This window comes from Mustelus asterias, chromosome 9 (assembly GCF_964213995.1).
Source record: "Mustelus asterias chromosome 9, sMusAst1.hap1.1, whole genome shotgun sequence".
Lineage (NCBI taxonomy): Eukaryota > Metazoa > Chordata > Chondrichthyes > Carcharhiniformes > Triakidae > Mustelus > Mustelus asterias.
This window is the reverse complement of record NC_135809.1, coordinates 126,970,756-126,988,279: the sequence shown is the minus strand read 5'-3', so window position 1 is coordinate 126,988,279 and position 17,524 is coordinate 126,970,756. Positions and strand designations below refer to the sequence as shown.

At 43.2% G+C, this 17,524-nt stretch overlaps 1 protein-coding gene across 1 annotated transcript in view; it reads right to left on the bottom strand.

The window, feature by feature from the left end:
- Nucleotides 1-17,524, bottom strand: part of gas2a (growth arrest-specific 2a) — a 129,270-nt gene that overhangs the window by 62,510 nt on the left and 49,236 nt on the right. The window contains exon 5 of the mRNA XM_078221013.1: nucleotides 11,643-11,781. Coding sequence (XP_078077139.1) covers nucleotides 11,643-11,781 — 139 coding nt within the window. The remainder of the gene's footprint in view (nucleotides 1-11,642; nucleotides 11,782-17,524) is intronic.

Sequence of the window (17,524 nt, the reverse complement as noted above, 5' to 3'; positions counted from 1 at the left end):
TGATTGAGCCGCATGAGTGGCCCTCCTTCATAGCAGTGGGCCACAAGACTGAAATTGGGCATGTTCACTGACCATGACCCCAAAAAGAAGATTAAATACATTTAATACATGCCAAATATTTCATAACGAATTACAGAAAATGTTTAATCATTTCCATTTTAATAGAACTATCAATTTCAAATGGTAAAAGCAAAAGAAATATTTACTTTGGATGCAGAGGGAGTGCATGGCCTTCACAGTCAATGCTATGTGCAATCAGGTATGCATTTCACTTCACTGCAGTACGTGCGTATCACTTCAGTCATAAATGTAGGAAAAAAACTTTGTGGATGGAAATCAGTGGAATATGGCAAACCTGCGCATGGGCAATGATCAACAAAATGACTGTTGGGCCACACTCAGAACCCAGATGGGTCCATGTGGCCCCCGGGCCACAGTTTCCCACCACTGGTCTAAATGATTTTGATTTGATTTATTATTGTCACATGTAATAGTATACAGTGAAAAGTATTGTTTCTTGCACACTGTACAGACAAAGCATACCGTTCATAGAGAAGGGAAGGAGAACTGCAGTTCTATGATGCTTCATTAGCTGTAAAGTGCTTTGTCCAGAAACAGCATCATCCTTCTTTTAAAAATGAATGTGCTGCTAGAATTGGAACTTCGTTTTACTAGAGCTAGAACAGTGCTTTTGAAGAGCCACATAGGTCGGATCATTTTGGAATAGTTTATTTCCTAAGCACCCATCCTTCCATGTAAGCTTCTTTTGTTCACAGACTTTTACTTTTTAGCCTGAACCTTCAGCAAGACAACTGCAACTTTGTCAAGTCTTTCGTGGGTCCAGCGCTTAGGATATCAGTTGCAGCAAGACTTTGCGGCAATGCTGAACAGACATTGACCTGTATCTTCTGTGGATTGACAATCAGAGTTGGATTGAACTCCATTTCTATTTAATTATCTGGAAATGTAACTTTCTTGTCTGACCCTCTGACTCAGAGGGTGCGAGAACAGTGTATTGCAGTGGGTCTGCAAGGTCTTGCCACCCCCCCCCCCCACCCCCACCCTGTAATTTGTGAGCTCAGGGCATCATACTGGGTGGGGGGTTACCCCAAAGATGCTTTGGGGAACCGCTCTACTCTCCAGATTTACCCATGTAAGGATAGCATGGCAATTGCCTGGGAAGTTCAAACTTCAAACTGAAATCCTTATCTGGGTACTTCTGGGGAGGAGGGATTCCCAGGCACATCTTTGGGATACCGCCCCACAGACACCCCGGAGCTCAGTCACATATGGTCTGTCAGATGAGAATTTGTATGAGAAGTTTGATGTGCAATTCTTCTATGTTATTTTGATCTAATTTGTGATCTTTCAGCAAATTTTCCGGTGACAAATCGCAACTTTATTGTTGATTGGTAAGAGTTATGTTCAGAGACAATGAAATTTGTACTTTACAGTGCTCCTATTCCCATCAACACCCCAACTCTGCCAGCTGCTACCACTATCTCAGTTTAATAAAGTTTTATATTTCTGCCTGCACCTTTCATCCCTAAGTAGTTTGAAAATTTTCCTACCTCAACATATGCAGAAGTTTTTCCAGTCATTGTAGTGAAACACATGGTTTTACTAATGCCTTTTTCTCTGGAGCTGAGAAACCTCAACTATTAGGTTAGTATTAGGAACAGAATGTTAGTCTCCTTTGCAGCTTGGAAATTCTGCACAAAATATTCCTAAAATTCTGATGTACAATGTTTTGATAAAGACACTGGAACGTTTTGATAATTAAATTTCAATGTAGACATAACAAAATAGCTTGTATTTGTGAGATGGCAAATATAGCTGATGAGGTCAAAAGCGCAAATGCTGAAAAATCTCAGCAGGTCTGGCAGCATCTGTAAGGAGAAAAAAGAGCTGATGTTTCGAGTTCAGATGACCCTTTGTCAAAGCTTTGGCAAAGGGTCATCTGGACTCAAAACAGCAGCTCTTTTCTCTCTTTACAGATGCTGCCAGACCTGCTGAGATTTTCCAGCATTTTCTCTTTTGGTTTCAGATTCCAGCAACTGCACTAATTTGATTTTATATAGCAGAGGAGGTATTGGCAATTGACAATTTATAGGCAGCAATCGAGTTACAGAATTTTTTATTTTAATACAAAAAGTAATCAGACTCAGTACTGGCCAGAATTTTACCTGCCCGCCCGCCACGGGAATCAGAATGGGCGAGGGGCAGAGCATGCCAAGGTCCATTGACCTCGGGCAGGATTTTATGGTTTTGGGATGAGCGAGGCCATAAAATCCTGCCCAGTATTCCAAAGAAATTACCATATTTTCTTCCCTCAGGTTCCTACCAGCCTTGAAACTGACAGAAAGATTATCAAAATTACTATAATCCTAAAACTGAGTCAGTCCCTTTTTCTCCCCTTCCCCCTCCCAAAATTATTAACTCTTTGATGGATATTGGTTACGCAAATTTACTTCATCCAATTGCACATTATTTGAGTAATCCTTAACAATGAATGAGAACAGGCTACTTAACAGTGTCAAAGCAGAGTCTATCTTGTTCTCATCTATCATTCATGTATATACACTTCAAGCACAGATTGCTGGATAGCATTCAGGAGAAGAATCCTAGGCTAATTTTGCTTTTTGGCATTCAGACCAATTCCTCCTTCCACTTTTGCTGAGAGGAATTAACAGCACAGAATCAGGCTAAAACAGAGACTTCCTTAGTTTATATAATCCAGTTATTCACTGGATAGACGTCATGAGTTCTTCCAAGATCTCACGGAAGATGGATTTTAATAAGCATTTTAAACAGTCTAACCAAACTCCCTTGAGATTATAATACTATACTAACAATCTATTCTGAGTTTAACAGCAGTAATCTAACAAGAAATAGGCAAAGGTGTGCCATGAAATCTTTTACATCCCCCCCAAGACAGCAGACTGGACCTTTGAAAGATGACATCAGCCTGGCACTCCATAATTTCTGGCAATAGGTGTACCAAGTTTCCACAGTGAGATTTGAACCCACAATCTTCTAACTCAGAGGTGAAAATGCCATCACTGACCCATTGTTGACACCCCAATAATAGCCATTATGTGCAGTCTGTTCAAATGAGGAGTATTCGATGGTCACTCAGATGACCAACTTCTATTTTGTCAGTCTGTGAATACGTAGGCAACATGCTTGTTTGTTGCATTCCACATTGTATGATTCACCGCAGACTCATTGGCATGGCAGTGTCTTTTGCTAAACATGTGCACCTGCGTTCTTATAAACTACATGAAAAGTTGCCAAAGTGTTGCGCACATTTCCTCTGTGATGTTCCACCAACCTTCCAGTGATGAACTGAATCAATATACTGTAATGCAAGATTTCAAATTTAAGCAAAGTGTGAGCATACTTACCATGGCAGGGTTTCAGAGAGCAGCACATTTATTCCTTACCCACTCTCACAAATGGTGCACAGATCAGACAGCATTGGCTGTGAGTCATTTCCTTCGATTTTGTTGTACTGATCTTCACAATTCCAAGGACCATATAGCTCTGCAGGATCTATAACGTTGCACACTGCAATAGACCCATTCTGTTTCATTGACTTGTTCCAACCACTTCCTCTCCTATGTAACAGGGTAGCTTTAAGGTTGACCAGCAATCCTTTAGAAGCGGCTAATTCTCAATAATTTACTACAGGTGGGATTTTATGGCCTAACTCATCCCAAAACCGTAAAATCCCGCCCAAGGTCAACGGCCCTTCCCATGCTCTGCCCCTCACCTGCTCCGATTCCCATGGCGGGTGGGCAGGTAAAATCCCGGCTTATGAGTCTATAGTGCGTACTAGGATGTCATGCACTTGACAGCAGGAATGTTGCAATGTCATGCAAATGAGATGGTCTTGTTTTATAGCATAAGTTCAGTATACAGCCCTAAGGTATGTACAGTCCCGAAATATCAGCTATGCAACCACATGAAGGACCATGTTATTTGTTAATCGAATCATAGAATCCCTACAGTGCAGAAGGCGGCCATTTGGCCCATTGAGTCTACACCGACTCTCCGACAGAGCATCTTACTCAGGTCCACCCCCTGCCCTATTCCCGTAACCTGACGCATTTACCCCACTCATTCCCTCTAACCTACACATCTTGAGACATTAAGGGGAAATTTAGCATGGTCAATCCACCTAACCTGCACAACTTTGGACTGTGGGAGGAAGCCGGAGCATCTGGAGGAAACCCACGCAGACACAGGGAGAACATGCAAACTCACACAAACAGTCACTCAAGGCCGGATTGGAACCCCGGTCCCTGGCACTGAGAGACAGCAGTGCTAACCACTGTGCCACCTTTATCTTTATAAGAATGGCCAAAGTTGAAAAAGAAAATCTTCATGGATGGAATGGTGACTTCTGTTCGAGTTGTGGCATGTTGTTGAATCTATGCAAGAGACTTTATCTTGCATGTAGTCTTAGGGTACTTTGCGAATACAGAAACTTTCCATTCCAACTGCACTGGCATCCTTTACTTTGATAAGATGAAAGGAAAAATGACAAGTGTGGACAGTGCATCCTTCTGCCTTGCTGTGTAACTCAATGTTATTAAGAGCCTCCATCTAATTGAGGAGGTTTCAGGCAAATCCACATTCAACAATCTGCTCTGAACATTCTGCTCATATGTTAACAGCTGTGATAATTTCCCCGAGAACAACTGAGACAATTCACAACATTTTAAAGCAACCAGCAACATTTTAAATAAAACAATATTCGAAGAAAAATGTCAATTTGCCCTATCTCCCAGTGTTAACAGATCCTTTAAAAATTCCAGGATCTGAATCTGGATCTGGATCTGCATTCTCACCAAAAACTAATCAGTTCTTTTTTGGGACACACCCTATGTACCATGTTTCACTGAAATCTATCCATTTCTTTTGAGATATTTTGTTTACAGACAAACAGACCAACAAGCAGGGGGCAAAAATATTACCTCCACAAAATTGAAGTATCTAACTGTGATATATTTATTTTAACACAGGAATGCGCCTTCTTTAAATTAATTTGCGGTATATGGGCATTACTGACGGCGACAGCATGTATTGCCCATCCCTCAATCTAACAAAGGTATTCTCTACAAGAAGCCCGTCTTATTACAATCGTTTCTCATAAATGAGCGGCTGGAGAACTCCTCGCTGACACGTCCCACAGCAGTCAGAGGCAAAGACAGCCTAGGTCTTCGACACTCAGAGGGCTGCTGGAGACTAGGCACCCATTCAGTCTGAGTCTGATGATGAGCCTCTGGAATCAGCAGCCAGCTCACTGGTGGAGATACAAAGGGAGACAGTGGAACATCGGGCAGAGCTTCGACAGTCACTCATCTGAGTAGAGCACACAATGGAGAAATCCCACCGCATTCTGTCTGATATTGTAGCTCCGACATGCGAGTACCTCGAGCAGGTCTTGTTAGATTTGTGCTCAACCCTGCATTGCACGGCCACACAACCTCATGGGCATCATCAAGAAATAGGCAACATGGGGACGAGGCACTTTGACCTCCATCCAAGTGCGCCATCTCCTGCAGGAGTTAGGGCCACGCCCTCGGACACCCACAGGGACGATGAGTATCAGCAGGGGCCACAGAGGCTCTGCCCTCTGCCTTCCATTATTACTCATTATTCCTCATATTCCTGCACCTCCTTGCGCCTCTATCTTCTGTAATATTTGCCCTCTTGCAGCCTTTGCAGGGCATTCCCTCCCCAGAGGTGTTCTTGTGGACAACGTTGGCAAAGAGCAGGAGGAGAACAACCCTACAAACCCAGCAGTGTGGCATTAATCACAAGAGTGGTACAGCACAATGGCAGGTAAGCTATATATGTTGCACTCACCTCAAAGTCATGAATGAGTCGAGGTCCAACGCATGCACATCACACATTTTCAAACGGGTTTGAGGCAGACGGTGATTTTCCATTGGTGTGACACAAGATTGGAAGGCACGAGGAGATCCTGGCATGCATTCATGAGATTTAAATGAATGCAATGGTATACATGCCACAAGGCAGCGGTTTAACCAACCCATCCTTAACCCATCATCAGATTTCTGACTGTTTGCCTGCCGCTAAATTCCCCATTCCCACTCGCCACGAAATCTGCCATGGGCAGGATGGGAAAATTCCGTCCAATAACTTGCATATTTAAGTTTACAGATGACACTAAGGAGACATGTGTGAATGGAAGCAGCAATTGTAAAGGGACAGAGGCAGACTAAGTGAGCAGCCAAAACTATGGCAGATGAAATTTAGCCTGGGAAAGTAAGTAAAATAAGAAAGTCAAAATATTTTCTTTGTGCTGAGAGACTATTAGCTGTAGAGAGACAAACAGCCCCCGAACTAAAAGTCAGTCGAGACCTCGTCGACGTAAAATATGGTCGATCAACAGCCTGTCAATCATTCCAATATGCCTGATGGCAAATGATAAGAACTGGAAAGTTTCCTGGTCAACCATACTGCAGAAGGCAACAGCAAACCACAGCAGTAAACAATCATGTTCCAATCCAATGCAAATCCATGATCACCAACACCCTGTTTTTTTTTGTTAGGGCATAGCAGCTGCAGTAGTAGAATATAGATTATAGGTGTGTAGAAGGCATTAAGTTACAGATCAGCAATGATCTAATCGAATGACAGACAGGGCTTGTGTGGCCGAACACATTATTTCTAATCCTAGATTTCATCATGGGATTGGAACTCACATTTTCTGGATTATTAATCCCGCAATTTTATGAGTACCCCAAATCTGAACTGTACATTTTCCAAGTTAAACCAGTTTGAATCAGATAAGCACCTGAAATTCTAACAGTGACCATTCTGTTGGTGATAATAACTTCAAGGCTTCAGTGACCCATTTATTTCCAGGCACACGTGCAGAAAGCTTAATCGTATAAAACATTTGGATTCATTTTCTTTTCTAAGAACGTCAGCAAGAATCCAAATATAAGTGACAAGCTCCAGTACTGATTGCTGATTTATTTGAACCAGACTTCGGTGTAAGTACTTACAGGTAAAGCTCATTAAAATTCTGAATCCGCATACTATGCTTCAAAAGATATCAAACAACAATTTCTGGCTTCACTGAGGTCAGATCTTGGCAATGGAAGGATTCAGGTTTGAAATCGAGAGATTAGGGGTGGAATTCTCCCAAAAAAAAACTAGAGTAATTCACGCTGTTTTTTTCAGTGGGAGTTCAGAGAAGAATCTCCCACACTCTGTGCACTGCAAAGGCTACCAGCTGATCAGGCCACTGTGCATGCGCCAATCCATCAATGCCGAGATCCGCGCATGTGCAGTAACCCCGCACTACACCCTCATTGGCTGGCTAGCTCGATCACTGGCCAGACTCGCAAACCCCGCAACGCCAGCTCCCTACCCCCCCAAGCCCCCATCCATTCCCAGGCCCAGCCCCAATGTCCCCCACTCCTGGCCTGCCACAATCTCCAGCTCCTCCCCCTTCTAATCCCCCTTCCCCGAAAGTAACCAGCCCCCGCCGTCCTGATCCACCCCCCATTGAGTTAACCCCCCCCCCCTCCCCAGTCCGCCCTGATCGCTGGCCTCCCTCCTTCTCCAACTGATCCTTAGGCAGAGTGACAGCAGGACCACCCCACCGTCACCAATCGCTCCCAGGCTCTGCCCCCATCAGGCACTGCCCCCAATCGGCCCTGCCCCCCTTGGCACTGACCCATGCCCGATAGGCAGTACCAAGGTGCCCCCTGGGGGATTGGCACTTTTCCCCTTGGGCAGTGCCAGGGGGCACAGAGTGGCACTGCCAGGGGTGCCCATGCCCAAGGGGCACCATCCCCCACTGCCTGACATCCTGGGGGGGCCTCGATTGGCCTCCCTTCACTCCAGCAAGGTGGGGCCGCAGGTTCCCCCGAAAGTGGGGAGTCAGTGTAATCCTCGCTGGAGTGAAACACTCTGGCGGGGTGGTAGAGGCTAGTGGGCCCAGAGACTTCAGTCCCAGGCCCGCTAATCTCATTTAAATTATATGGAAATGATTATTTAAATCATTTTTGCAACTCTCTGCCAATTTCCAGCACGGAGCAGATGCTGACGGAAATCCGGCACTGGGAGACGCTATCGGGGCGGGAACACGTGCGAACCCCGCGCATCACCGGAGAATCGCCCCTCAACATTAGCAGTATTTTGTCCAGACAACTGATGGGCTCAGAGCTTTGAGTGAAGAACAAAAGACAGTTGTCACTGCAGCTACAATTTCCAAACATCTGGATTCATACTAATCTTTGTAATTGAAGGTTATTTTTATGTAGAATTGGGAAGGTGGAGATTAATTATTTACAGGAAATACTGGAAAAATACAAGAAAATTTGCACTGCAGCTATTTTTCAGATGAAAACTGATACTAAAGGATCCAATACAGGGTGCAGAACATGTGCTCAATCCATCATGGAAGAGCATTATTGGTTAAGGTGTCCTGCACTCAGCACAACCTGTACTCAACCTGAAACTGGTGTAAGGCCCATTTCCTATGCAAATCAGCATCCTAACTTCTGTTTCAGGCCCCTTCCTGAAAATGGCTCGCTACTAACCACAGCATGTGCCATGCATACAGTGGTCAGTTATCTCAGATGCACAGCAGCTAAAGCAGCAGTCTCCAAAAGGTATTACTGGAAGCTATCACCCTCGTGCTTGCCGACGCACAATAGTTCCCGATTATGCAATGCCTGGAATTTAAAACCATCACAACTATTTTCAAATCCTTTCAGAGCCTCAGGTTTTACGAAGTGTAAAATTTCCTCCAGCTCTACAACCCTCCAATTTTGTCCTCTTGAGCATCCCCAATTTTAATTGCCCCATGACTGGTGGTTGTGCAAATTGTGTTTGGCCAAATTAATTGAGCATTTTGATGACGTAACAGTAAGACTTGTTGAGGATTAATTATGCAGTTAATGTGATATATATGCAGTTCCACAACATGTTTGATAAAGTGCCACATAATTGCCAGCAATGTTGAAATCTATAGAACGAAAGGACAGTGGTAGCATGGATACAAAGTTGGCTGAGTGAAAAGAGTAAGAGTTTTAACAACACCAGGTTAAAGTCCAACAGGTTTATTTGGTAGCAAATACCATTAGCTTTCGGAGCACTGCTCCTTCGTCCTGTATCTCCACATCATGAGTGAAAAGAAACAGAGTAGAGGTGAATGGTTGTTTCTCAGATTGGAGGAAGACCCAGGGAACATCACTTCATCTTTAGATTAGGCATTTTACAGAACTCAACAATTTCAGATCGTTTTCAGTCTGAACCTTGTCTTTCTTGTTTTTGCTTTCAGGCGGCAGCTATTGATTATTCACACCTCTTCTGGACCCATCTTACTTGTTCCATTACCACTCCCTTCGGCTATCCCCCACCCATTTTGTTATTTCATTTCTCCCATCTTCTGCCCTAATTAAAGACCTTTCCTTTTGTTTTTTCTCCCAGCTTCCCCCATTTCATCTCCTTAAAATCTATCGAATTTCGAAACTTTCCCAGCTTTGATGAAAGCTCACAACAGGAAATGTAACTCTGTTACTCTCCTCACAGATACTGCCAGACCGGCTGAATATTTCCAGCATTTTCTGCTTCATCTCATGTTTCCTGCATCCACAATATTCTGCTTTTGTACCCGGGATAGGTAAACTGCTTTGCATAATCTATAGCAATGACTTAGGCTTGGAAGGCACAATTTCAAAATTTGGAAATGACACAAGAATTGGAAATATTCTGAACAATGAGAAGCGTAGCAATATACTTCAAGAAGACATATAGGGGAGGTGATTCTCCCAAACCGCTGCGCTGCTTATGTAATGCAGCGGACTGGGAGAATCAAGCAGAGGCCGTTTTGCAGACTTCCCATTGGATGCCACCCAGAATAGTGAATTAAAAGATCGGTTGCTGTTTCTCAAACTTGCATTGATCTCCATTGGATTACTGTAGCAGGCCAAGACAGAAAAGGCAGAGTGGGAACAAAGGTGGAGAACTGAAGTGAGAAGCTCAGTATCATGCTTGCGGACTGAATGTAAGTGTTCTGTAAAGCAGTCACCCAGTCTGCGGTCGGTCTCCAATGTAGAGGAGACCACATTGTGAGCAGTGAATACAGTATACTATCGCTAGTTCACTTGGAAGGAGTGTTTGGGGCCTTGGACAGTGAGAATGGAAGAGGTAAAAGGACAGGGATTGCATCTCCTGTGCTTGCATAGGAAGGTGCAGTAGGTAAGGAAGAGGTTATTGAAAGGTGAGTGGAGAATATTGGTAGGGAAGTATTGCTGCAACTGTACAAAGCATTTGTAAGACCGCACTGAGAATACTATGCACTGTTTCGACCTCTACCTAAGGAGCAATATATTTGCAATGGAAGCAGTTCTGATCTCTGGGATGGTGGGGCTGTCTTATCCAAAAAGGTTGAGCAGGTTATGCTCATAATCATGGGACGGGATTTTCCGGCTGCGCTCATCCCAAAACTGGAAAATCCCGCCCAAGGTCAATGGACCTTTGCATGGCCTGCCCTCCCCCCTCCCCACCCGCTATGATTCCCATGGCGGGCGGGATGGGAAAATTCCACCCCATGGAGTTTAGAAGAATAAGAGGTGACTTTATTGAAACATATAAGATTCTAGGAAGGCTCGACAGGTAGATGCTGAGAAAGGATGTTTCCCCTCATGGGGGAATCTAGACCTAAGAGGCTCAGTTTCAAAATAAAGGGTCTCCCATTTAAAATGGAGGCAAGAGGAATTACTTCTCTCAGAGGATTGTCAGTCTTTGGAGAGGCTGGGTCATTGAATAGATAGACAGATTTTTGATTGGGAAGGGAGTCTAGAATTATGGGGTCAAACAAGAAAGTGGAATTCACAATTAGATGAGAGATCTAATAGGGTGGCACAGTGGCACAGTGGGTAGCACTGCTGCCTCACAATGCCAGGGACCTGGGTTCACTTCCTGGCTTGGGTCACTGTCTGTGTGTAGTTTGCACATTCTCCCCATGTCTGCGTGGGTTTCCTCCGGGTGGACCGGTTTCCTCCCACACTCCAAAGATGTGCAGGTTAGGTGGATTGGCCATGCTAAATTCTCCCACAGTGTACCTGAACAGGTGCCGGAGCGTGGCGACTCGGGGATTTTCACAGTAGCTTCAATGCAGTGTGAATGTAAGCCTACTTGTGACTAATAAATAAACTTTAACTTTAGGTGACCTTATTGATGGCAGAGTGGCTCAATGAGCTCACTGTCTAATCCTGTTTCCAACTTCTCATGAGATTGTTTTCAGCATTTGAGGTTTTTATTTCAGATTTCCAGTTGCATTTTAATCTCCTTGACAGATGGTCTCAGTTTTATCAATCAAAATGCAGTTTCAAGGCAAAAACTTGCTTGCATAAAGATTTGAGAAGTCCATCGACAGTTAGCTGGTGTTGGGCTGATCTTTAAATCAACATTTGTTCTGATCTTGGAGAGTGCATCAGTGCTCAACTATGGAGCTTGCTACTGGCTTGAAATTATTACATTTGAATAGCAGGATGAGCATCCAAACCAAGATAGGATACATTCATAGTTTGGATTAAACCACCTATTTGCTACTTTGGTTGATATTTTTGCTTTGCTTTACTTACTGCATCATCCAGCAACTTTCCTGCACTCTTCTTTCCGGGAGATTTGGTCGGCGATGGAGATGGGAGAGGTGCTGAATGGGACTCTTCCTGTTCGATTTCTTTTTCTAATTTGACCAATCCTGATGGTTCCACTCCAAACCTGGATTTCAAAGGAAAGCAGTTCAGATGTTGTGTATTGTTAAATGAATCAATATGCACAAACCCAAAATTCAATTCGCAAGAAAGCTAGCTCAATCTTGATTTGATTACAAGGGTTGGTGTAAGTTGTCTGTGCTAAAGTGCACAATTTTAATTTAATTGTTTCCATTCATGTACAATGCTTGCCAAAATTAGCATTACCTTTTGAAACACCAGTGATACTGACATGAAAGACATTACATCGGGATGGAAGCAATTATACAAAAAATGTGCATGCTGGGGAAAAAAATATAGTTCAAATATTTTAATCCTCATTGTTAGATTAGTGATGATTGCACCAAAGTCTTTTCAATTGAAAGGTGAAGATAGTTTATAAGCTCAGGTTGTATCCTACACTATATCATATATAATATAGATGTGGCTACATCAAATTGCCACACACAAAAATCACAAATCAGACCGTAGTTCGGGGCTGAGAATGAGCCTTTTGGCAGCAATAGCATTATCTTGCACATCAGCTGTTAGTGCTTGATACTATTGAGCACTGAGGTGAGATTTCTACTCAACATCATGCTTAATAATAATGCACTTTGGAAAATCTGCTCTGCATTCGACTTATTAATGTCACTAAAGGGATAAAATAACAATATATTGCTTAATATACTCCTCTCAGGGGCCGATTAGTTCAGTTGACTAGAAAGCTAGCATGTGATTCAGGATAATACCAACAGTGCAGATTTGTTTGGTATTTGGGACCTGCCTTTTCATTCTGCACGAGAGTGGGAGGCAATGGCAAATCACCACTGAAAAAAAAGTAAACTGCGAAGAAAATGGCCCAGGATAAAGCATTAGCAGACAAGGAGCCTTCAGGCAGAACACAGGTGAATAAATGAATGCTCGGCATCCACATTAAATATTTGCTGCGCTGCTGAACGTGACCCTCTGGGAGGTCCTGTGGGTGGGAGTGAAGTGAGTGCTTAAACTGGAGAGGTGCGATCCTGATATCAAGATAGGTGATCAGGAAGGAGGGCGGTTATCAGGAGGTGGAGGGTATATGATCAGAAAGAAGAGCTGAAGGAGGGTCCAGTAATGGTCTTCAGCACTACAGTGGAAACAAGGAGGAGCATTCCTGCTCCAAGTGGCTCTTCAAGTCGGTATATATTTTTAAAAACTTTCCTTTCATGTTTTGTTTTATTCACAGTAAGAAGTTTAACAACACCAGGTTAAAGTCCAACAGGTTTATTTGGTAGCAAAAACCACACAAGCTTCCGGAGCTCTAAGCCCCTTCTTCAGGTGAGTGGGAATTCTGTTCACAAACAGAGCATATAAAGACACAAACTCAATTTACATGAATAATGGTTGGAATGCGAATACTTACAACTAATCAAGTCTTTAAGAAACAAAACAATGTGAGTGGAGAGAGCATCAAGACAGGCTAAAAAGATGTGTATTGTCTCCAGACAAGACAGCCAGTGAAACTCTGCAGGTCTAGGCAACTGTGGGGGTTACAAATAGTGTGACATGAACCCAATATCCCGGTTGAGGCCGTCCTCGTGTGTGCGGAACTTGGCTATCAGTTTCTGCTCAGCGACTCTGCGCTGTCGTGTGTCGCGAAGGCCGCCTTGGAGAACGCTTACCCGAATATCAGAGGCCGAATGCCCGTGACCGCTGAAGTGCTCCCCAACAGGAAGAGAACAGTTTTGCCTGGTGATTGTCGAGCGGTGTTCATTCATCCGTTGTCGCAGCGTCTGTTTTATTCATTCATAGGATGTGGACATCGCTGGTGTGGTCAGGATTTATTGCCCATTACTAATTGCCCATGGAAACTCCTTGTTGAACGATTGCAGTCCATATAGGGCAAGCACACCCACAATGCTGTTAGGGAGAGACTGTGACAGTGAAGGAATGGTGATATATTCCCAAGTCAGAATGGTATGTGGCTGGGAGGGAACTTACAGATGATGTTGTTCCCAGGTGTCTGCTGCTCTTGTCTTTTTAGATGGTAGCAGTCGTGGGTTTGGAAGGTGCTAGCGAAGGAATGTTGGTGAGTTCCTGCAGTGCATCTTGTAGATAGTGCACACTGCTGTCACTATGCGTCGGTGGTGGAGGGAGTGAATGTTTGTGGATGAGGTGAATATCAAGTGGGCTGCTTTGTCCTGGATGGCTTCAAGCTTCTTGAGTGTTGTTGGAGCTGCACTCATCCAGGCAAGTGTGGAGTATTCCATCACACTCCTGACTTGTGCTTTGTAGATGGTCAACAGGCTTTGGGGAATCAGAAAGTGAGTTACTCGCCGCAGGATTCCTAGCCTTTGGTCTGTTCTGGTAGCCACAGTATTTATATGGCTAGTCCAGTTCAGTTTCTGGTCAATGGTAACCCCCAGGATGTTGATAGTGAGGGATTCAACAATTGTAATTCCATTGAATGTCAAACAGCGATAGTTAGATTTTCTGTTGTTGGAGATGGTCATTGCCCAGCACTTGTGTGCTGTGAATGCTACTTGTCATTTGTCAGCTCAAGCCTAGATATTGTTCAGGTCTTGTTGCATTTGAACATGGACTGCTTCAGAACCTGAGCAATCATGAACAGTGCTGAGCTGTGTGCAATCATCAGAGAACATCTCCACTTCTGACCTTATAATGGAAGGTCACTGATGAAACAGCTGAAGATGGTTGGCCAATATATTACCCTTAGGAACTCTTACAGCAATGTCTTGAAACTGAGGTGTTTGATCTCCAACAACCACAACCACGTTCCCTTGTGTAAGATAACTCCAATCAGCAGAGATTCTTCCCCCTGATTCCTATTGACTTGTTTTGCTAGGGCTCTTTGATGCCACACTCAGTCAAATGCTGCCTCAATGTCAAGGGCAGAGACTCACACCTCACTTCTGGAGTTCAGGTTTTTTGTCCATGTTTGAACCAAGGTTGTAATGAGGTCAGGAACTGAATGGCCCTGGCAGAACCCAAACTGAGCATCAGCAAGCAGGTTGTTGCTATGTAAGTGTCACTTGATAGCACTGTTGATGACCCGTCAATGATTTTACTGGTGATCGAGAATAAACTGATGGAGTAATAATTGGCCAGGTTGAACTTTTCATGATTTTTGTGTACAGGACAAAGCTGGGCAATTTTCCACATTGCTGGGTAGATGCCAGTGTTATAGCTGTACTGGAACAGTTTGGTTCAGGAGCACAAATCTTTAGTAGTGTTGCCAGAATACTGTCAAGGCCCATAGCCTTTGCAGTATCCAGTGCCTTCTGCCATTTCTTGATATCACGTGGAGTTAATCAAATTGGCTGAACATTGGCATCTGTGATGCTGAGGACCTGCAAAGGAGGTTGAGATTGATCATCCCTCTAGCTAAAGATTGCTGCAAATGCTTAGCCTTCTCCGGCCTTTCATGCCAGTAGGATTCACCCGTCCTGCTGCAGTGAATGGAGATTTGGCTGAGTACCAAATTCTCCATCCTCTCGGGCAGCGGCAGCAGGGTGTGATCGGCCGGAGAATTCCAGCCCTTATCTTTTGTACTGATGGTGCTGGACTCCCCCATCATTGAGAATGGGCGTATTTATGGAGCCTCCTCCTCAGTGAGCTATTTAATTGTCCACCACTGTTCATGACTGGATGTATCTGGACTGCAAACCTACATCTGATCTGTTGATTATTGAATTGCAGGCTTCTAAAGGACTGTTGGTTAAGTAGCATATAGACACCATTTTCCTGTTTGGTGTCTGAAAACTGGGCACTTTGCCGTTAAATTCCTTATCCAGTCTGTTTTTTGCTGAGTTTTGAGAATGAGGGAAGAAACCCCTGTCATCCCCTTTGGTAAGCCACTATGACAATTTAAACATTACATCAAAACATTTAAACATTTTTGCTGGAATAAAGGAAAATCTTAAATCGAATAAATCTAGCAATATTAATCCTTGTGAATGCACTACCATTAGCTGTTGAATGGGTATAACAGACCTGAAAAAATGAATCATCGTTTGTTCAATATTAGGACAACAATTTATTACATCCCCTGTTCAACACTTCTCCAGTCTGAATAAATGATCTTTCACCGTATTTCAGAAATGAACTTTAACATCTGTCTGATGACTCACTCAATTACTGACTGCAAACAAAAATGGGCTTTGACATGGGGCACTGACTCAACCATTTCAATGCTTTTGCTACTTTTACAGCAGCTGAAGTTGAGAATGGATTTTTAAAAATCCATTTGAATGGCAGCAGCAGGGAGACACAGTTGATTGGAACTTTATGCATTTCGCTCAGCACATCGTTCATGCTGAATTTCCAAATCAGCCATGCCTTTGGGCAGAGTGGAATCATGCATTTCAGAAAAAAAAGGCAAGAAAGAAATGAAGGGATGAGCACATGCTCTTGAAAGTTACCTGCCATGTTATGTTGCCATCTTCAGAATATTTTATTCTCTTCCAGGTCAGATAGAATATAGGGACATTGCCTGTTGATTTATGTCCCACTATAATGTTAAAAACTACTTGTCATCACTGAATGCGTGAGCATCATTGTCTGGTATTCTGCAAAGTAAATAACTAGGAGCAAGACTAGGTCATTTGCCCCCTCAAACCTGCTCCATTATTTGATCTGATTGTGGTCTTGTCTCCACTTTCCTAGCTACCACCTATTAACCCGCGACTCTCTTGTCAGTCAAAGATTGTCTCGCTCAGCCTTAAACGATGACCCGCCTTCCACTGCTCGATGTGGAAGAGAATTCCAAAGGATGACAGCCCTGTGAGACAAGAAATTCCTCCTTATGTCTTAAATGAAAGACCCCTTATTTTGAATCTGTATCCCCTAATTATAACTTATGAGGAGGAAGATATTGTGGCCTATCTCAACCAGTGATTCCTAATATACTTTTGTTTTTGTACCGCTTGTGCAGTGTATGAAAGAGATTTTTTATAACTGTATCATGGATAGAATCGATTTTTCACTCTACCTGCCCATGTTCTGGTAAGTCACTTTGCTCCTACATTCTAGCCCATAACCTTGAAGATTTCAGTTTAAATGTAATCTTTGGCAAACAAGCTTTCAAGAGAGAAGATCCTTTTGTCAAGCTTTTGGGTTTAATTTAAAATTAGAATGTGCATTTTAATGTGCAAAGCGTTTGTTTTCTTCGAGTGTTCACGAAGGGTTTTGACTGAGTGACGTTTTGTGTTCAGTTCCTTTTACATATTCCACAACACTTAAGCTTCCTGATGTCAAAGTGAATTTCAGGATTTGAGAGATGACCTTGCAAATTCAGCAAACGATTAAGAATCTCATCCAGCAAATATCTTTCACCCACTTCCCGCTTCTCCCTTCTCAAATAAAACATCTTGTCATTTGCTTCGAAGGTTAATTGTTGTTTTTCTAAGCGTCCTAACTGATGGATCAAACTTTTTGATCATTGTGGAGGAGGTGTGGCAGATGTCTTTGTTGACTGCGTAATTAACTGATGGTGTTTTTATTTGCTCAGGTTTTGTGCTAATGTACTAATTACTGCGATGGTGCATTGGAAGATGATTATATTGAAATAGGTGTCAATAAATTGCCAGTCACTGAAAGTGAAATGCAAATCAACAACACTCAACACCTTTGCAGTTTTCTGGTTGAAAAAACACGGACAGTCTGTCAGTTGTGGAAATTGTATGAAAGTGATCTTGGGCGTCTTTCCTGACAGTATAGTAACTTTGTCAAGGAGGTTGTAAAATTGCACCAACTAGAAAGGACCAGAT